Source organism: Notolepis coatsorum (genome assembly GCF_963971535.1).
Source record: "Notolepis coatsorum genome assembly, chromosome: 8".
Taxonomy (NCBI): domain Eukaryota; kingdom Metazoa; phylum Chordata; class Actinopteri; order Aulopiformes; family Paralepididae; genus Notolepis; species Notolepis coatsorum.
In genome coordinates this window covers 117,390,284-117,412,162 of record NC_140172.1, presented here as the reverse complement: position 1 = coordinate 117,412,162, position 21,879 = coordinate 117,390,284, and the positions used below count along the sequence as shown (strand labels likewise).

The window sequence follows — 21,879 nt, the reverse complement described above, 5'->3', positions numbered from 1 at the left end:
TCCACATTGTTGGCAGCGCTGAGGGCCAACATATGCAATGACTGTATAGTTGCGACATCACAAACTTAGGGAAGTCCAAGCGGTTCTTTTAAAGACACAGGGTTGTGTGCATTTCTCTGTGGACTGAGTGTATTGATACTTTCACAGACCACCTAGACCAAAAAGAAATGGAAATCTCTCCTTTGTATAATATGGGACCTTTTTTAAAGTATTTTTTATAAACCTATCCCTTTTATTAACTCTAACCATAACCGTACCAATTGCAGCTAATGCCTATTTCTCACTAAAAAGGGATATGTTTTTTACACAAAGTCGTATGAAATATTTGGCCGTTCTGAGCGCTTTTTATGTTGAGAACCTCTTTCAGAAAGCTGTAGCCTGTTTCCATCGTCATTGTTGCATCCCGGGTAGCACCCATGCCACCCTTTTCCCAACAGAAAAGACGTTATATAGACACAAGTCCGACCATATTGGCAAGCATAGAATCTTTTAAAGGAACACTTCAACATTATGCTTACCATCTTCTCCAGAGTCGGACAAGAACATGGATATCAATTTCATCTATGTGCGACTTGTGCGTTCAGTAGAAAAAGCTACAGAGAGGAAATTGGTATCTATGTTCTTGTCTGACTGGAGAAGACTGTAAGCTAATTTCCCCAAATGTTGGCGTGTTCCTTTAACATAACCACATTTGGCTTAAAGAACCAGTACAATAATGGCGGCTAGGTGGCGCAGTGGGCAAGGCGCTCGCCACCAACGCAGGAGATGCTGGGTTCGAGCCCAGCTCTCGGCGTTGCTACCAGCTTGGCTGGTCGTTCATACTAATACAATTGGCAGTATTAGTGGGTGGGAAGCTGGTAGGTGGGGATCGGACGTTGTGGACAGCGACTCCTACAGGTCGGTTGGTGCGCCTGCACAGCAGAATTAGCATGAACTTGAATCACGTTGTACGACGTTTTTGGCTCAGGATGTGTTAATGTCAGGAGTATAATTTTTCAGCTTCAGATAATTTGATTTGTTATAACTGTTTTAGTGCACCCTCTCTGAGTCAGAGCCATTTATTACCAGAGTTTGCCAGGTTGGAGTAATGGAGTATGGACACCATGTTGTGGCCACCTTATCAAGTACCGATTCACGTGAGATCCGCCGGTGGCACATTTCGGTACTGTAAAAAGACAAAAAAATATATATATATAAGTCCGATGACGTCAACATTTCGTTTACCACGAAACCTATGAAGTGTGCCGCAAGTTCACGTCATCGTTCACACACACGCAATACAAACTTACCTAGGATTTGACTTGATTCAACAACAAAGCAGTCGGGGCAATGGCAAGTAAAGTTACACTTTACAAAGCTAGATGCAGATAACGCTCGCTGCAATATTATATATTATATATTAAGTTAACAAATTGTTCTAAATAAATAATAATGATAATAAATTATTTGAAGTTTGGATTTTTTGTGTGCAATTTAGGTAGGTAGATTACATAAAATTTTTAGAGACTAAAGTACAGAAAAAAGGTACCGTTGGGTACCGGTATCGATTCACAGGTACCGGTATTAGGGATGGGCGTTTTAAAGAAGAATCCAGATAGATTGATCGCATGCTATACTCGAGTGATCGTGTATTACTCAAAAAGGGGGGGGAAAGAAAAATTGGATTTTTTTATTTGTTTTACTTAATTTTGTTCATTCACGTATATGTTTAAGGAAACCAACAAACAGTTATAATCTTACACATACATGTGAAACAAATATGAAATTTTTTTTTTTTTTTTTTTCATAAAATTATTAATCATTGGGCGGCTACGTGGCGTAGTGGGCAAGGCGCTCGCCACGAGGCAAGGGCAAGGCGCTCCACATTGCTTTCAGTTTAGCTGGTTGTTCATACTAATACACATTGGCCGTATTAGGGGGTGGGAAACTGATGGGTGGGGATCGGGCGTTGTGGACAGCGACTCCTACAGGTCGGTTGGTGCGCCTGCGCAGTAGAATCAGGAAGTGTCGGGGGCAGCGTGCGCCTCCCACGCGTTACTCCTCGCCACTGAGAGATCGAGCTGCGCAGGTGAAAAGATGCGACTGCTGTTACCTCAAGTACCGGAGGGGACTTGTGCTATGTATGACTTAGTCCACATTGCAGCCGGCTTGTGGGAGGCAAGAAACAGCGTTCGTGACAGGGGAGGGTTGAATTGGATGATACAAAATTGGGATGGGAGAAAATATAGAAAATGGGAGAAAAAGTGGATAAAAAAAAAATTATTAATCATTTAAGATTGATTTTTCTCATGGCTACGACGAGTAATCGATTACTCACGCCCATCCCTAACTAGGGATGGGTACCTTTCACATTTGAACCGGTACCGGTACCTGTGAATCGATACCGGTACCCAATGGTACCTTTTTTCTGTACTTTAGTCTCAAGAAATTTAATTTACCTACCTCCAGTCGTGAAAAAAAAATCCAAACTTCAAATAACTACAATTTCTACAGTTTTCGGCTTGCCATTGCTCCGACTGCTTTGTTGTTGAATCAAGTCAAATCCTAGGTAAGCATATATTGTTGTGCGTGTGAACGTTGACATGAAAAAAAAAGTAAAAAAAGTAAAAAAAAAAAAAAGATTCCCGGTATCTCACTTGCTTCGATACTCTGTAGTACCGACGTGTTTCGGTTTGGTACCTCAAAAGTACCGAATTCGGTACCCATCCCTATCCCTAACCGGTATCGGTTCAAATGTGAAAGGTACCCAACCCTACCGATTGGTTATCTGAAATGGTTTGATTATGTTGATAATATCCAGGGGGATTAGTGATCAATCTTCACAGCATTTCCACAACAGTTGTAAAATTTTGGGGCGATTTTCACGTCAACATACCTTCTCTTAAAAAAATGCAATGAGATTGAAAAACATGATTTTCCTGGTACAGAATCTATAACATTCCAATGTCAGTTGTATTGTTGACCTCCCTACATTTTCTCCTCATGCGTTCACACCTATTCAACTCGATCGAATTACTGGATGGTTCTTAGGGTTCCTCAAATTTGTTCTGAGCTAGGGAAGTCAGCCTTTTCCTTTGATGCCTCTAACTCATGGAATGTCCTTCAACTCAAGCTGAAATTGGAGGTTCTCCCTTCCCTTGGAATGTTTAAACGTATGATTTCAGACCATTGTGTGACTACCTGTAACTGTTTTAGTTGATCTTTATAAATTATTTTGAAACGTTTAAACATTTTTACTCTGGTGTTTAAATTTCTGTGAATATTGTTTTTATTATGTACTGTACAATCGTCGTTTCTGTAAATGAGCGAAACCTCAGATGCTTACGATTTTAAATAAAGGTTGAAAAAATAAATGACCGATTTCCATCCTCTTTTTGTAGTCGTAGATGACCACGAATCGGTGTCCTCTCTCTTTCCATCCACGTTCTTTGGGTGCCGAGGGGTTCTGTTTTGGGCTTATTGGCGATCCCCTAGCTAGTGAGTCAGTGGCACCAACAGCTGTCTTCACTTGCAGCTCATAGTGTTACCGACACCTAGCCGAGCCTCCTGATCCCCGACGCCCCTTCATCCTGATGCCAAATGCAGCAACCAAGCTCCAAGTGGTCCAGTTTTGCACAATGTAGCGATGCATACACAACATCTTTACACATAGTAGCCAGTCCTAATGATCATCACAATTTTCATATCCATTTACGATGAGGAAGCTTCACTTGACTGCAAGGGTGTGTCGGTGGGAGGTATGTTTGTTTGCGTTGTGTGTCGGTGTGATGTGTGTATGTGACTTGAGGTGGTGCCAGGCTGAGACGGGTAAGCTACAGTATTGGGTTAACAACGGTGGAAGACATGACAACACAAAAAAGCGCTTGCTACTAGAGAGGCTTCAGCTAATCCAAAACTCTGCAGCCCGACTGCTAACTAGAACCAAAAGGAGAGAGCACATTAGTCCAGTCTTAGCTGCTTTACACTGGCTTCCTGTAACATTTAGAATTGACTTTAAGGTCCTTCTCCTTACATACAAAGCTCTAAATGGACAGGGACCTAGCTACATCGCCAACACTCTAATAAATTACATGCCAGCAAGAACACTGTGGTCATCAGCTGCTGGACTACTAGAGACTCCCAGAAACAGTCAAAAGAGGATCCGTAATGCAGCCTTTATCAACTATGCCCCAAAACTGTGGAACAAACTACCCCAAAACATCAGGGAAGCCAACTCGCTAGACATCTTCAAAAGACAGCTTAAAACCTATCTCGCTCAGGCATTTCAATGAAACATCAGGGATATCCTGACACAAATTGTACTTACCTGCACTATTCTTACCCTGCCTACTTTTATACACTGCCTATCAAATTCATGTGTCGGTTCTATGCTAATTTTATCTCACTACCTCCTACTGTATGCACTGTAATTTTAAGAACTTTTATCACTTTTTACTTCTTACTGATGCACTGCTCTGTATGTTAAATACCCTGTTGTATGTCCGTTCTATTTTATAACATTTAGACTATTTTTAAACTGAATCATTTAAAACTTTTTATTATTTGTATTACTGAATGAAACTGTAAACAGAGAGCCTATTGGGATGCTATATCCTAATGTGAAACACTGTGATTTACCATACCTTGCTACCTGTCTATCTTTTTTATGCTCGCTTATGCCTGTATTTCTTTACTGTTGTGAAGCACTTTGAACTGCAACCTCTGTATGAAAAGTGTTATACAAATAAAGTTATTATATAAAGCTCTTAATGAGCAAGGCCCAAAATACATAGCAAATTCCCTAGTTAGTTATCTGCCCTCAAGAACGCTACGGTCATCCACTACAGGTTTATTAGACACACCCAGAAACCAAAAGAGGATCGGAAGTATGGCATTTGCCACTATGCCCCAAAACTATGGAACACACTACCAACACACATCAGGAACGCCAGCTCCATACACATTTTTAAAGAAAAATGTAAAACGTACCTATACAGTCTAGCTTACAAATAGTGTACCATGCCTTAGGGAAAGCGAGTATCTTATTGAAATGTTTTTATTATTATGTGTTTTTAATTTTATGTATTGATCTTTTACTGAAATGTTATTTTACTGTGCTTTGCCTATTGCCGTACTTTTATTACTGTTGTCTTATTAATGTGATGCTTTACATATGCGTATGTTTGTGTACAGCACTTTGAGCTGCATGACATGTATGAAAGGTGCTTTATAAATAAATGTTTACTTACTTACTGTGCATTCATGTCTGATGGGCACTAGGAATGGGAAACAGAAGTGTGCTGTTCACCAGAAGAATGATTCTCACAACGGGGGTTGGAGTTGCTGAAGTGACAGGACGGTGTTCAGAATGTGATTCTGTTCATTTGTTTGTTTCGTGTACCAGGCACTGCGCCCCCTCCGATGAACCCCATGACCCCTCACACATACATGCCAGGCAGGACACCCTACGGTCCCCCGCCAACTGGTCCCCCACCCACCGGACCCCCACCAACAATGAGACCCACCCCACCCCCTACTGGACCCCCCATGGGCACTGCCACTCCTCCACCCCCAACAACCCATGGTAAGTTTGTAAACATCTACCTTTTATCCTTGGTTCTAAATAATAAGCTCTACCTTTTTTGGGAGGTAGTGCCATAAGCGGGTTTGCTACAGATATGTTGGTTAGAGTTGGTAAATTAAGAGTTTGCTTTTGTCTGATGTGTGGATTGGATCTCAGTGGGGATATGGGGAGTGGTTGCTACTCCTGGTTAAGGCTGTCCCCGAAGCCTGTTTTTGGGATTCGAACTTCGTCAGGGTTTTTCGAACGGACGTTCGAACGTTAGTTTTTAATAATTTTTTTTTTTTATTAATTTAGTTTTCTTTTTATTAAATCAACTTTCTTTAATGAATATAACTCATCCGTTTATTTTAATACTATAATATTAGTGTAGCCTACTCTTTATCTGCAACTGTGAAGAAAAACCCCATTGGTTTAAACAGAATGAATAGACACATAATTTTTTTTAATAAAAAATACAAAATTTGAATGTTGATTTAGAATTAAAATGCCAACGTAACGAACGAAGGTTCGAACGTTTGGGCTCAGCCCTACTCCTGGTCACACCAACAGAGCGGTCTGGAGAAATGCACAGTATAATAAGTTACTAAACTCCGATCCACACGTCAGACGGAAGCAGAAAAGGAAACTAAGCTTGATACCAAGCGGGGGGCTTTTTTGCCTGGAGGTCACTGTTTGACGGCATTATAGATTCTAACTTTTTAAAGGGCAGAAATACTACAAATGATTGCCGTGATAATGTGTAAGTTTGGGGCAAGCACACATGACCAGTTTCAAAGATGCAGATTGAGCCTATAAATCTAGACTTGAAAAAGACTTTCGATGCTAGGAGGTTAGGCTTGATCTAGAACTAGGCTTAACCCGTGTCTGTGAAAGCAGCCCTACATGTTTTTTTAACTAGCTTTGGGTCTGATGGCCTGTCTTTGTCTTTCTTCGTCCAACGCCAGCTCACTGTGGTGGGGCTGCTGACGGTGTTCAGTCTCCCTCTGAGCCCGACAGCCTGGAGGGGGATATTGAGTGTCCAGGTGTGGTTATAAGTCTGTCTCTAGCAGGGTATATACGGGGTAAATTCCTGTTCATTTCGGAAAGTGGATTGTCAAAAAAGAAATTTTACATGACAACGCTATCCTAACCAGCTTGTTAAGAAATTGCCTCAATTGAGAACTTGTGCCTTTTATCATTGCTAAATCAATGGCACATTTTAATTTTATGTTTTGGAATTGATTGAATTGAACGTGAATTCACCCCGACCTTGATCACTAGCCGTTAGTTGTGTATGTTAGTGTTGTGGTGTTAGTCCCGTCATTGGCTCACTGTTGCTCGTGTTCATTTGTATCTGTCCCATCATTCCCACCCTGTATGTGACTCATGAACACACCTCATGTAACAGAAAACTAAGTCATTCAGGTGTCTCTGTTTACAGCCTAGCTTTATTCTTTCATAGACGACCCTCTCCGTTCTCTGTCGTGACGTGTTCTTTCCTTCCTCCAGTGTCGTTTCCGTCGTTGGTTGTTATCGCATTGGATTAGTGTATCTTCAGGGTTTCTCCCCAGAATTTTGCACGGTGGCGCTAGGGTGCCGTAGAAGATCTTAAATCATCCCGTCTCTCACCAAAGCGATCGGCGTCGCAGGCCTCCCGGTATTAACCAAGGGCAGATTTCACGAGGCGTCGCTACGGATCCCTGAGACGGTACAGCCGGCGCCACTGTTGCACTGTCTGGGGGAGAAGCCCTCTTCTGTGCCTCCTTTCATCATGTTTACATCACTCCGTCTCGTGAGTCGCCATCCTGGAAGCAGTGGCAGGTTGTGTCACTGAAGTGATTCATGTTTACATCTGTGATGTTTCCACTGACAACAGGACCCATCGCTGGCAATGGCCCACAAGCCCCGAACAGCTTCAATCATTTGGACAACAAAATGGGTAAGACTTTAAGTCATCTCTGAGTTATTGACTAATCGGTGTTCTCTCTATCAAATGGCTCTGAAGGTTTTATGTGGGGCCTTGCGTAGCTCAGTGGGTTGAATGTAGTGCTACAACTCATTTCCACTTGTGCTAAATATGTGTTGTAACGGTAAGGCACTAACTTGGCGGATAAGAACATCCACGGAAAGTAGGGCTGAACGATTTTGGAAGGGAAAATAATTAACAGGGTATCTGTGGGGTATTAAAAAGTATTACATTCATAATTCTCAATTTAAGGCCCTAAAAGGTATTAAAAAGTCTTACATTTAATTAGCAACATCTTTGGGGGGGGCATATAAGTCGTTTTGCAGGGCTACCAAGAGCTTGTTGCAACCAACCTGCAAGAGCTTGTATGGAATAATAAACAATCATTTTAATTGGCGCGCAAGTGCAGCTGCCAGTTCAGTGTCGCTATGTCTTGTTCGTTTTTTGCTAGTATGGTTCTGAAATTAGTATTACATTTAGCTCCAAGTGGTATTAAAAAGATCTTCATTGAAAATAATCTTTGGTCGGTGGAATACGATTTGTAGGCCAGGGCATCTCTGCAGCACCACAATACTTCATTTAGAACGGCATTTTGACACACATTTCACGAACGTCATATCACGATTGCTGTAAAATGTCACTGACTTGTTTAGCCCTAACTGAGAGGCCCAGTACCTCATTACCTGAACCCAAGGCACACAAAATAACATATTAACAACTCTCGTCTCCTGCAGCTGGCCCGCCCCAGCCGGGACCTCCCGGGCGACACCTGGGCCACTACCCGTCTCTCCCTCCGGGCTACCAGACCACCCCTGCCCCTCCTAACGCCTCCCCCATGCACCCTGCCCTGCAGGCCGCCACCCAGCCTTACAGCCAAGCACCTCAGTCCTACCCACAGGTGAGACGGACGGCTAACAAAAGGCCTTGGGTCATTTTTACACCAGTAGACGTTCTCATGCTCTCACAATGGAGACCTTTCACGCAATGTTTCAGAATGCCCGTTTGTCCTTAACCAGTGCCGGCTGCTATGTGTGTATACATGAGAAATATATTAACAGAAAAATCATATAATTTCGTGTTTTATTACTGGGTCTGGTACACAAGTTACAGTGGAACTGTAACAGGGATCATCTTATCATCTTTTTTTGTTTGATTGATGTATTTATTGAAGCAATAAAACAAGGATTGTGCAATACAAAGAATATTGATCAAAAGGATAAAACACAATAAAGCCCTAGAGCTTGTTTCCATTGTGGTCCTTGTGAAGTGAAGTGAATGTGTGCATATGTGAGCGTGTGTGTGCGCGGGGAACATAAAACAAGATACAATATATAAAAAAACTAAAAACAATACTTCACATCAATAGAGACCTCACCAAATAACAATGACCCTACAGCGGTTCCAATATTTAAAACCAATACAGGGGACAGATAAAAAAATAAACTGAGGATTAAGAACTGTTTTGCAGCCATTTTTTTAAGAGGTCTTGAAGGTAAACCTGGAAGCAAGTAGCTTTATACTTTCAGGTAGTCTGTTCCATAAAATTGCTGCAGAATATAAAAAGGTACATTTGCCCATTAAAGTAAAAAATTTGAAGGGTACAATGTTGGTGGAGCTTCCTCTGGTGGAGTAGCCGTGTACGTCACTGACTTTACAAAAATAGTCAGTGAGGTAGCGTGGAGCCTCCCGTTTAAAAAATCCTGTGGACCATACACAGTTTAATTTGAGAGACCCTCTCCTCCACTCTGAGCCACCTGAGGCTGAGGAAGTGAGAGGGGAGGAGGTGGGTTCTGGGGTGTAGGCTCAGGATCACCCTCACAAATTTCTTTGGGAAGTCTGTAACGAGTCATCCGAAAAAACGAACCGGTTGCAGTCACAGGCAGATTGCATATCATTGATATAAATGAAAAAGAAGAGGGGCCCTAAAATACTTCCCTGTGGGACCCCACACCTAAGGGGGAGGGGACGGGACAGCGTACCATTAATGTCCACAACCTGTTCCCTACTCTCCAGGTAGGACATAACCCAGCTGAGGGATGTGCTGTTGGAGCCCAGGGCCCTGAGTTTACACAGTAGAACGTCATAGTTAACTTCCGGACTTCTAATATTTTCTAACATGATCTTCACCATACCGTCCAGAGTGGACAGGTAGTTTGTTTACCAAGGTGCTTGCAATGGTTGTACATTTTTATTTTTATTTTTATACCTGCGACCAGGGATTTGTCAGAGCTAAGGGTACCTTCTGAGTTCAAGTTCATGTTGAGAGAGTTCTTGTTTTGAGTTTATTACTGTACCCCAATTGTTTCAAAGATTTCCAGAGCTTTTGAGGATCATCTTTATTCTCAGCAATTATGTTATTATAGTACTTTAATTTAGCCTTTTTAATCAACCTATTACCGGTAACTACATTTCTGAGCCTTTTAAACAAGCCGAAAGATGATTCATCCTTAATTTTTTTTCTGTCATTTCTCGCCGTAATGGCTTCAATGATTGCTGCATTAATCCAGCAATCTTATTTTATGTGCTTTTCCAGTGTTTTTACCTAGTCTGTCGCTTCAGACATTTTCTTTAGGAAGTGGTTATCAAGTGGTTACAGGCAGGCATGTTGGAAGAACTGCACAAACATAGATTGTTCTTCTCAGCAGCCAGGCGGCCCGGGGCCCGGCCAGCTGAGTCCATCCCTGGCTGCGCTGAGCCTCCAGTCCACCACCCCGGAGGCCCTGAGGGTGGTCAATCTGCTTCAGGAGAGAAACCTCCTCCCCCAAGGTCCCATACCTGCTCCGATACCCTGCCTGCCACAAGACCTGCAGAAGATCAACTGCAACCCAGAGTAAGAGTCGTAAGAATGACCACGGGTCACTTCACCACACGGGTCACTTCTTCTCCAGAGTCGGACGAGAAGACTGATACCAATTCCTTCTCTGTGTGTTGGGTAGAAAGCTATCGGACTAGCTTAGCACAAATTAATGGAAGCGGATGCGTAACGGCTCACTAAGGCGTTGGCCAAAAACACCTCTCCCAGAGTTTTAAGCTCGGCTCGCTGATCCATAGCCACTACCATTAATTTGTGCTAAGCTAGGCTAGTTTGCAGCCCGATAGCTTTCTACTGAATGCACGGAGGGGACATTTGTATCTTATCTTCTTGTCTGACTCTGGAGAAGATGGTAAGTACATTTCACATAATGTTGGCACATTCCTTGTGGAACCTTCCCTGCCACTTGTGTTTGTCAGGGTGCTCAATGTGAAGAAATATTTTTATATTTTTTCAGCCCGTAGACAACACCTCTTATCATTTCCTCTTCTTCTCCTGGGAACCCGTCCCGATGTTTTATTTGGTCTTCTGTCTTCCTCTGTTTCTCCAGAGTGTTTCGTAGCACCCTGACCAGCATCCCTCAGACCCAGTCTCTGCTGAACAAAGCCAAGCTGCCTCTGGGCCTGCTGCTACACCCCTTCAAAGACCTCTCGGTAAGACGGCCTTGCTTTCTCCCCACCGCTGCTTGTGGTGTGGAAGAAAACGTTCTTTCTACTTGCTTTTATTCAGGAGCTGGCGGACGGTCGGCTCAGATTTGCCCCTGCACTCTCATTCCTCTGCCACAAAAACCCAGACCAGACTTTTTTTTTATTGTGGAACCTTTTTTAAACCCATTCGGTATGAGATCAGGCTAATTATGCGTCTGGCATAGAGTCTACCGTCGGTGTGATTTACTCACTGGCGATGTCTAAGGAACACGGTCGCCACGCCCGGAGTACCGAAGACAAGAAAGCACTTCTCTTTTGATTTAACGCTGCTTGCTATGAATTGTAGAAAATGGATGGAGATAGTTCTGTTGCATTTTATGCTGAAAGTGTATTTTTTTGTTTTTCTGTGAATTCTCACGCAGCAACTTCCCGTGGTGACGTCCAACACCATCGTCAGGTGTCGCTCCTGCAGGACCTACATCAACCCCTTTGTCGACTTCCTGGACCAGAGGAGGTGGAAGTGTAACCTCTGCCACCGAGTCAATGATGGTGAGGAGGAGGATCTTTAAGAGATTTATGCCATTGATATCACTAGACACCCTTGTTAAAAGTTGTTGAGATTTGTAGAGTTTTTATTCCGTCAATAGCAACCAAGAGAACAGCTATACCCTGTGTGACAGGATGGTGTTTCCTCCAGAACTCCTGGTAGCGATAGGGTGACAGGGTGGTAATTTCAGAAGCAGTTTCAGTTTCAGGTTTAGTTTATTTCATTGCTTATATCAAGGATAGAAAATAAAATGACTACCGTGGATGTGCTCTTGAGCAAAGTAGTGAACCCCCAACTGCTCTAGTAAAGCTTCCACCATTAGAAATAAGGCTGTCAACTCGCCACGAAATGCTGGAAACGCTGGGCTCGTCAGTTCGAGCCCAGCGCTCCACATTTGCTTTCAGTTTAGCTGGTCGTCCGTACTAATACACATTGGCCGTATTAGGGGGTGGGAAAATGATGGGTGGGGATCGGGCGTTGTGGACAGCGACTCCTACAGGTCGGTTGGTGCGCCTGCGCAGTAGAATCAGGCAGTGTCGGGGGCAGCGTGAGCCTCCCACGCGTTACTCCTCGCCACTGAGAGATCGAGCTGCGCAGGTGAAAAGATGCGACTGCTGTTACCTCAGGTACCGGAGGGGACTTGTGCTATGTATGACTTAGTCCACATTGCAGCCGGCTTGTGGGAGGCAAGAAACAGCGTCCGTGACAGGGGAGGGTTGAATTGGATGATACGAAAATTGGGATGGGAGAAAATATAGAAAATGGGAGAAAAAGTGGATAAAAAAAAAAAAAAAAACGGCTGTCAACGAATATTCTATAGTGGAATTAATAATCGACTCAATCCCCCCCCCCCCTTTTACTACCACACTACAGACGGTGTTAACCTTCTGTAGTGTGGTTGTGAAAGGGTTTACCCTTTGTCGTGTGGTAGTGAAAGGGTTAACCTTCATTTACCATGGGATGAATTTGTGGAGTATGCATGCTCTTTTGAGCGACGCCTTGCGATACACTCAAAGAAAAGTAGGAAAAACCCCCACTGTGCTGCCTGTCCTGTGACCTGATGGTGACGCGTGTTTGTCTGGTCTGTGTGCATCTGCCTGTAGTTCCTGAGGAGTTCATGTACAACCCGGTCAGCAGGTCGTACGGAGAGCCACACAAAAGGCCAGAGGTCCAGAACGCCACCATCGAGTTCATCGCTCCCTCAGAATACATGGTAGGACTCCAAGTCAAGGCAACTGCTCTTTATTCATCCCCTAGGGGGGAATGCAGGCCTCATATAGTGGCATGGGGGATGTGAAGAAAAGATAATAATTGGCCTGTTGTTGTTATTATAATCATACTATTGTTATCCTGCATGGTTCTAAGGCAATTGGCATTCGATTCAGGAAGTGGTTTGTTAGGGTTATGGTTCAAAACTCTAGGAAACATTATTTGGCATTTGAAGGTTGTCCTAGAGTCGACAACCTATTTATATAATATATATATATATATATATATAAAAATGGACAACGGGCTGAAAGGTTTTCATGCTTTGGTTGGACTTAATTTGAACCTCTCTTCCTATACTCCACAGCTGGGCATTTTAATTTATTCATGGTTGTTGATGCCAGTGAATGCAGAGTGTCATTGATTTGTATGATATAATCACACGCCAAAGTATTGTACAAAAGTTTTGCACGAATCATGCAAAGTAATCATGCGGCCAGGCGTACAAGTGATGGTGTGTGTGTTTTGGTTGTGCCTGTGTTGATGTATTAGTGATGCATCTGATTTGATTGGTCCTGACGTCCTGTGTTGATGTATTAGTGATGTATCTGATTTGATTGGTCCTGTGTTGATCTATTAGTGATTCATCTGATTTGATTGGTCCTGTGTTGATGTATTAGTGAGTGATGCATCTGATTTGATTGGTCCTGTGTTGATGTATTAGTGATGCATGTGATTTGATTGGTCCTGTGTTCATGTATTAGTGATATATCTGATTTGATTGGTCCTGTGTTCATGTATTAGTGATGTATCTGATTTGATTGGTCCTGTCTGTGTTGATGTATTAGTGATATATCTGATCTGATTCGTCCTCAGCTGAGACCGCCCCAGCCTGCTGTTTACCTCTTTGTCCTCGACGTTTCGCACAATGCTGTGGAGACGGGGTACCTGGATGTGGTCTGCCAGTCCCTCCTGGAAAACGTCAATGCGTATGTACATCCTTATAGTATAACTCATTATACAGTATATATAAACAGGTATGTGTGTAGGTACATCCCTATAGTATAACTCATTATACAGTATATATAAACAGGTATATGTGTAGGTACATCCTTATAGTATAACTCATTATACAGTATATATAAACAGGTATATTTGTAGGTACATCCCTATAGTATAACTCATTATACAGTATATATAAACAGGTATATGTGTAGGTACATCCCTATAGTATAACTCATTATACAGTATATATAAACAGGTATATGTGTAGGTACATCCCTATAGTATAACTCATTATACCGTATATATAAACAGGTATATGTGTAGGTACATCCCTATAGTATAACTCATTATACAGTATATATAAACCGGTATATGTGTAGGTACATCCTTATCGTAGAACTCATTATACAGTATAGATAAACAGGTATATTTGTAGGTAGGTACATCCTTATTGTAGAATTGTATTGTAAGTGCTTGCATTTTATCATGTTTTTATCCCTCGGATGATGTCTCTAATCCACAATCAAATCAATCAGATCTCATTATACAGTATAGATAAACGGGTACATATGTGTCTAATTCATTAGTAATTTTACAGATTGCATAGATAAACCGGTATATGTGTGTCTAAATGCTTTATAGTCATTGTACAGTTTGCATAGATAAACAGTACGTTCATCTACAATTCCACATATCCTTCCATTTTGTTTCTTTGAATGGAAATTGATTTACCTGCTGCTATTAAAAGACACATATTAATATGATTAATATGTAAGGCAGTTGTCTTGCTGATTACTGCAGTGTTCCTGAATTGAGAATTGCTACAGAAAGTGGGTTATCCCTGTCTGATGACTGTCAGCTTAATTGTGTGTGTGCTTTAGGCTTCCTGGAGACTCGCGGACGAAGGTAGGCTTCATCACCTTCGACAGCACCATCCACTTCTACAACCTCCAGGAGGGGCTCTCACAGCCTCAGATGCTCATCGTGTCTGACATTGAAGGTGAGAGACGGCTGACATTCAAGGCTTTGCTTTCATGCTAATAAGAAAAGCTGCTCCGCACTAGCTGGATGCAAATTGGCAACGTGGAATAAATGTGGATATAAAAGATGTTTAGAAAGTGCCCAACTTTTTGTCCTTCAAACTAAACTTCTGTGTGTGTAAACGAATATGCACTCAGTTCTTTTGAGGCTGTAGTTTCTTAATCTGAATGGTCAGACCAGCTGTGATTGATGAAATGATATTTTTCTTTTTGCTCCTCCAGAAATATTTTTACCAACACCTGACAGCCTTTTAGTGAACCTCAACGAATGCAAAGAGGTAAGGAACTCCTCCTCCTCCCTGGTCCCTGCTAGGCTAGAGGAACTCACTCCTCCTCCCTGGTCCCTGCTAGACTAGAGGAACTCACTCCTCCTCCCTGGTCCCTGCTAGACTAGAGGAACTCACTCTTCCTCCCTGGTCCCTGCTAGGCTAGAGGAACTCCTCCTCCCTGGTCCCTGCTAGGCTAGAGGAACTCCTCCTCCCTGGTCCCTGCTAGACTAGAGGAACTCCTCCTCCCTGGTCCCTGCTAGGCTAGAGGAACTCACTCCTCCTCCCTGGTCCCTGCTAGGCTAGAGGGACTCCTCTTCCTCCTCCCTGGTCCCTGCTAGGCTAGAGGAACTCACTCCTCCCTGGTCCCTGCTAGGCTAGAGGGACTCCTCCTCCCTGGTCCCTGCTAGACTAGAGGAACTCGTCCTCCCTGGTCCCTGCTAGGCTAGAGGAACTCCTCCTCCCTGGTCCCTGCTAGGCTAGAGGAACTCCTCCTCCCTGGTCCCTGCTAGACTAGAGGAACTCCTCCTCCCTGGTCCCTGCTAGGCTAGAGGAACTCCTCCTCCCTGGTCCCTGCTAGGCTAGAGGAACTCGTCCTCCCTGGTCCCTGCTAGGCTAGAGGGACTCCTCCTCCCTGGTCCCTGCTAGGCTAGAGGAACTCCTCCTCCCTGGTCCCTGCTAGGCTAGAGGAACTCCTCCTCCCTGGTCCCTGCTAGGCTAGAGGGACTCCTCCTCCCTGGTCCCTGCTAGGCTAGAGGAACTCCTCCTCCCTGGTCCCTGCTAGGCTAGAGGAACTCTTCCTCCCTGGTCCCTGCTAGGCTAGAGGGACTCCTCCTCCCTGGTCCCTGCTAGGCTAGAGGGACTCCTCCTGGTCCCTGGTCCCTGCTGCGTGAATACTTTACCCAAGGCAGTTGTCCTTCCGCGTTCGGTTTGCGCACCCTGATTGGCCTCTCAGTGCCCAATCGCGTTAGCCCTACTATCGCCGCACGGAGGAATACTATCCTCGAGTTAACCTAATTTATACAAATGGAAGTATTAATTTCGCCGTAACGAATCATTAAAAAAATATACCGTTAACTGGAATATGTTGTTTCTTTACACATATGTTGGATTATGTAATTGGTTTGTCATGACAAACCAATAAAAAATCGCGAATTAACCGGTGGTTATCCTATTATATATATACATAGCTACAACAACACACAGTAACGTTAATATAATTACATGCATCATTGTTTACAATGAACGGTGGGGCTAATCGAAAGGACTGGACACGGACAAGTTAAACAGCAATCAATTAATTTCACGCGTCCGGTTCTGTGTTTGTTGGTGTCTGTAGATTGTTGGTGAACAACTAACTTTAGGTTAGTTTTAACGTTAGCTAGCAGCAGGGATGGACGCCTTTGTGCAAATGCAGGCAGCTACAGGCACTCGAGAAGAGCTGCTGAATTTAATCGGCAGGAGAGAGAGAGAGCTCGTCAAAGCCGGATACCGGTATATCCCTGTGGCTGTGGTGTGGTTGTAGGCACAAATGCAGCTCGAACTACCTGTTATATTAAATTAATTGATTGCTGTTTAACTTGTCCGTGTCCAGTCCTTTCGATTAGCCCCACCGTTCATTGTAAACAATGATGCATGTAATTATATTAACGTTACTGTGTGTTGTTGTAGCTATGTTAATATAATAGGATAACCACCGGTTAATTCGCGATTTTTAAATTGGTTTTTCATGACAAACCAATTACATAATCCAACATATGTGTAAAGAAACAACATATTCCAGTTAACGGTATATTTTTTTAATGATTCGTTACGGCGAAATCAATACTTCCATTTGTATGAATTAGGTTAAGAGGATAGTATTCCTCCGTAGGGCTAACGCGATTGGGCGCTGAGAGGCCAATCAGGGCGCACAAACCGCACACGGAAGGACAACTGCCTTGGGTAAAGTATTCACGCGTCCCTGCTAGGCTAGAGGAACTCACTCCTCCTCCTCCCTGGTCCCTGCTAGGCTAGAGGAACTCACTCCTCCTCCTCCCTGGTCCCTGCTAGGCTAGAGGAACTCACTCCTCCCTGGTCCCTGCTAGGCTAGAGGAACTCACTCCTCCCTGGTCCCTGCTAGGCTAGAGGAACTCACTCCTTATCCTCCCTGGTCCCTGCTAGGCTAGAGGAACTCACTCCTCCTCCTCCCTGGTCCCTGCTAGGCTAGAGGAACTCACTCCTCCTCCTCCCTGGTCCCTGCTAGGCTAGAGGAACTCCTCCTCCCTGGTCCCTGCTAGACTAGAGGAACTCCTCCTCCCTGATCCCTGCTAGACTAGAGGAACTCACTCCTGGTCCCTGCTAGGCTAGAGGGACTCCTCCTCCCTGGTCCCTGGTCCCTGCTGCGTGAATACTTTACCCAAGGCAGTTGTCCTTCCGCGTTCGGTTTGCGCACCCTGATTGGCCTCTCAGTGCCCAATCACGTTAGCCCTACTATCGCCGCACGGAGGAATACTATCCTCTTAACCTAATTTATACAAATGGAAGTATTGATTTCGCCGTAACGAATCATTAAAAAAATATACCGTTAACTGGAATATGTTGTTTCTTTACACATATGTTGGATTATGTAATTGGTTTGTCATGACAAACCAATAAAAAATCGCGAATTAACCGGTGGTTATCCTATTATATTAACATAGCTACAACAACACACAGTCCCTGGTCCCTGCTAGGCTAGAGGAACTCCTCCTCCCTGGTCCCTGCTAGGCTAGAGGAACTCACTCCTCCTCCCTGGTCCCTACTAGGCTAGAGGAACTCCTCCTCCCTGGTCCCTGCTAGGCTAGAGGAACTCACTCCTCCTCCTCCCTGGTCCCTACTAGGCTAGAGGAACTCACTCCTTCTCCTCCCTGGTCCCTGCTAGACTAGAGGAACTCACTCCTCCTCCCTGGTCCCTACTAGGCTAGAGGAACTCACTCCTCCTCCTCCCTGGTCCCTGCTAGGCTAGAGGAACTCACTCCTCCTCCCTGGTCCCTACTAGGCTAGAGGAACTCACTCCTTCTCCTCCCTGGTCCCTGCTAGGCTAGAGGAACTCCTCCTCCTCCTCCCTGGTCCCTGCTAGACTAGAGGAACTCCTCCTCCCTGGTCCCTGCTATGCTAGAGGAACTCACTCCTCCCTGGTCCCTGCTAGGCTAGAGGAACTCCTCCTCCCTGGTCCCTGCTAGACTAGAGGAACTCCTCCTCCCTGGTCCCTGCTAGGCTAGAGGAACTCACTCCTCCTCCCTGGTCCCTACTAGGCTAGAGGAACTCCTCCTCCCTGGTCCCTGCTAGGCTAGAGGAACTCACTCCTCCTCCCTGGTCCCTACTAGGCTAGAGGAACTCACTCCTCCTCCTCCCTGGTCCCTACTAGGCTAGAGGAACTCACTCCTTCTCCTCCCTGGTCCCTGCTAGACTAGAGGAACTCACTCCTCCTCCCTGGTCCCTACTAGGCTAGAGGAACTCACTCCTTCTCCTCCCTGGTCCCTGCTAGGCTAGAGGAACTCACTCCTCCTCCCTGGTCCCTACTAGGCTAGAGGAACTCACTCCTTCTCCTCCCTGGTCCCTACTAGGCTAGAGGAACTCACTCCTCCTCCCTGGTCCCTACTAGGCTAGAGGAACTCACTCCTCCTCCTCCCTGGTCCCTGCTAGGCTAGAGGAACTCACTCCTCCTCCCTGGTCCCTACTAGGCTAGAGGAACTCACTCCTTCTCCTCCCTGGTCCCTGCTAGGCTAGAGGAACTCCTCCTCCTCCTCCCTGGTCCCTGCTAGACTAGAGGAACTCCTCCTCCCTGGTCCCTGCTATGCTAGAGGAACTCACTCCTCCCTGGTCCCTGCTAGGCTAGAGGAACTCCTCCTCCCTGGTCCCTGCTAGACTAGAGGAACTCCTCCTCCCTGGTCCCTGCTAGGCTAGAGGAACTCCTCCTCCCTGGTCCCTGCTAGACTAGAGGAACTCACTCCTCCCTGGTCCCTGCTAGGCTAGAGGAACTCCTCCTCCCTGGTCCCTGCTAGGCTAGAGGAACTCCTCCTCCCTGGTCCCTGCTAGGCTAGAGGAACTCCTCCTCCCTGGTCCCTGCTAGGCTAGAGGAACTCCTCCTCCCTGGTCCCTGCTAGGCTAGAGGAACTCCTCCTCCCTGGTCCCTGCTAGACTAGAGGAACTCCTCCTCCCTGGTCCCTGCTAGGCTAGAGGGACTCCTCCTCCCTGGTCCCTGCTAGGCTAGAGGAACTCCTCCTCCCTGGTCCCTGCTAGGCTAGAGGAACTCCTCCTCCCTGGTCCCTGCTAGGCTAGAGGAACTCCTCCTCCCTGGTCCCTGCTAGGCTAGAGGAACTCCTCCTATAATGTGACTGGGCATTGATCATTTGATGAATGTAGTTCGAATGCTGGTATGTTTGCACCCTGAAATAGACAAGTTAGTTTACAAATATCTTTGCATCAAAGTAGACCAAATAGAATATCTAAAAATTATCAGGAACCCTTTGCAGTGGGGATGTCTCCGTCGGATCGGACCGATCAGGATTGGAGCCGATCACGGCATATTTTAATTGATTGGTATCGGGTATCAAGCCCAGTCAAATTCAGATAATTTTTTGTTAAAAGAATAAATGAAAACCATTAAAGGAAAGCCGTGATGTAGGCTATTTATCTTCTTTTAAACAGAACTATTCAATTACCAAGCATATCTGTTGTATTATCTAGGAAAATATAAATATCGTATGGGGACTGGGTTTTTGGCAGATACTCAATATTAAATGACTCGTATCGGGACTGGTGGCAGAAAAACTTGACCGGGACATCCCTACTTTGGAGGGCCAAAAATAATATTGTGGAGGGCCTCATTTGGCCTGCAGGCCCTACTTTGGGCAGCCATACATAGAGTGAGAAGTCGAGTCAAGTGTTCCTTTATTAATCCCCTTCATGTCATAGCGGAATGAGAGAGGGGGTACAGGTAGCGTGTATCACTTCCGCAACGGATTTAGTCGGATTTCGGTTTCCGGGTTCGCCTGATTGGCCACGTGACACGCGTGGCACGCCCACACGGCAGCGTTGCCGCTGCGAATCAGAGCAATATTGTCGCGCCATCTTCTGAGTGCAGACGCGCTGCTGTTTAATCACTTTTCCCACTTCAATGACAGAGCTGCTGTTTAATGCTCACTTTTCCCACTTCAATGACAGAGCTGCTGTTTAATGCTCACTTTTCCCACTTCAATGACAGAGCTGCTGTTTAATGCTCACTTTTCCCACTTCAATGACAGAGCTGCTGTTTAATAATATTGTTGCGTTGTGGAAAGCAGGATGAGAGGGAGCGTAGATTTCAGTGTGTATCATTTAATCATTTAACATTTATGATATTCATATACCGTATGATATTCAAAACATTCTCATATTTCAATATATGATATTCAAAACATTCTCATATTTCAAAGTATGACACATCATTTGAAAGCTTACATTCTGTACTTTCACAATCTGAAAAATCTGGAGAATGAAAATGGAGACATGTAGGCACAAACCCTGGACTCGGTCACATATTGCTCTGATTCGCAGCGGCAACGCTGCCGCGGGGGCGTGCCACGCGTGTCACGTGGCCGTCGCGGCCAATCAGGCGAACCCGGAAACCGAAATCCGACTAAATTCGTTGCGGAAGTGATATGGAAGTGATACACGCGTACAGGTAGGATAGGTACGGGTAGTAATAATAATGGAACATAGAACAAAGTGCAAATAGTAATAATAATAATAATAATAATAATAATAATAATAATAATAATAATAATAATAATAATAATAATAATAATAATAAATCAAATTTATATAGCGGCTTTCATAGAACCCAAGGTCGCTTTACAATCAGGACAAAAAATAGGGCAAGGAAAGTAGGGGGGGAGGGGGAAGAGGGGATGAGGGAAAGTAGGGGATAATGGACCTAATTTAATCTAAAACTAACTGATGGGGAAAGCCTTGGTGAAGAGGTGTGTTTTTAGAGCGGATTTGAAGGTGTCCAGGGTTGGGGCGTTGCGGATTTCGGGGGGGAGAGAGTTCCAGAGGGTAGGGGACGCCACGCTGAAGGCTCTGTCCCCAAAAGTCCGTAACCTGGTGCGAGGGATGGAGAGGAGACCTAGTGTATAGTGTAATAGTGAACAGTAGTAGTAGTGAACAGTAGTGTGTGGAAGGATTTAATCAGACAGTAGTAATAGTGATGATGGTATACATGGTCCAAACCGTAGTAACACTCTCCAGTCTGTGCAGTGTTTATTATTAACTCATTGGATGCCACCACTTAAGTGCGCCAGAGGGCGGTAGAGCACCACCGCTTTAATCAATGGGAGGAGTGGGAGATTTGCGAGTGCTTAAAATATATCTTAAATTATGGGTCTAATACACGTCGATTATCAGTGAGTTGCTTGCAGTCAACATGTACAAAACGGATTGTTTTTTCATCGGTACATTTCCGTTTTATACCGTTTTGAATACGAGTATAGTTTTGGTGATTTCTAGTAATTCCAGAGAAAGACGCGATAATAGCCCTTTAGTGGAATACACAAAACACATTTTTCGGCTGACTATCGAATCTTCCTGAAATCAATGCTAGATCATCATTATTGTCCTTCATCGTGCACGCATGCAATGTTGTTTAGACCGGCGCACACATACACACACAAATACAGCGTCGATCGGGTAGAAATTCATATCAGATCAACGATCAAATTTATATATAATGTTCTTACCTTGTATCTGATGTAATGCAAAAGAAATAATCCAATTCCTGATCGCCATTCCAAATATTGATCGCGTTTATTGATTTATGGGGTTATATATCCAAAACACATAATCCA

At 44.5% G+C, this 21,879-nt stretch overlaps 1 protein-coding gene across 2 annotated transcripts in view; it reads left to right on the top strand.

Annotated features, from left to right (window-relative positions):
- sec24a (SEC24 homolog A, COPII coat complex component) overlaps positions 1–21,879 on the top strand; it is a 63,972-nt gene that overhangs the window by 16,388 nt on the left and 25,705 nt on the right. The window contains exons 3-12 of one of the 2 annotated variants that reach the window (XM_084319827.1): positions 5,384–5,563; positions 7,419–7,481; positions 8,243–8,406; positions 10,154–10,338; positions 10,871–10,973; positions 11,390–11,516; positions 12,618–12,727; positions 13,597–13,709; positions 14,607–14,725; positions 14,988–15,043. In XM_084319827.1, the coding sequence (XP_084175953.1) occupies positions 5,384–5,563; positions 7,419–7,481; positions 8,243–8,406; positions 10,154–10,338; positions 10,871–10,973; positions 11,390–11,516; positions 12,618–12,727; positions 13,597–13,709; positions 14,607–14,725; positions 14,988–15,043 (1,220 nt within the window). Of the gene's footprint in view, positions 1–5,383; positions 5,564–7,418; positions 7,482–8,242; positions 8,407–10,150; positions 10,339–10,870; positions 10,974–11,389; positions 11,517–12,617; positions 12,728–13,596; positions 13,710–14,606; positions 14,726–14,987; positions 15,044–21,879 lie in introns of both variants that reach the window. The other variant, XM_084319826.1, reaches the window with a different exon arrangement.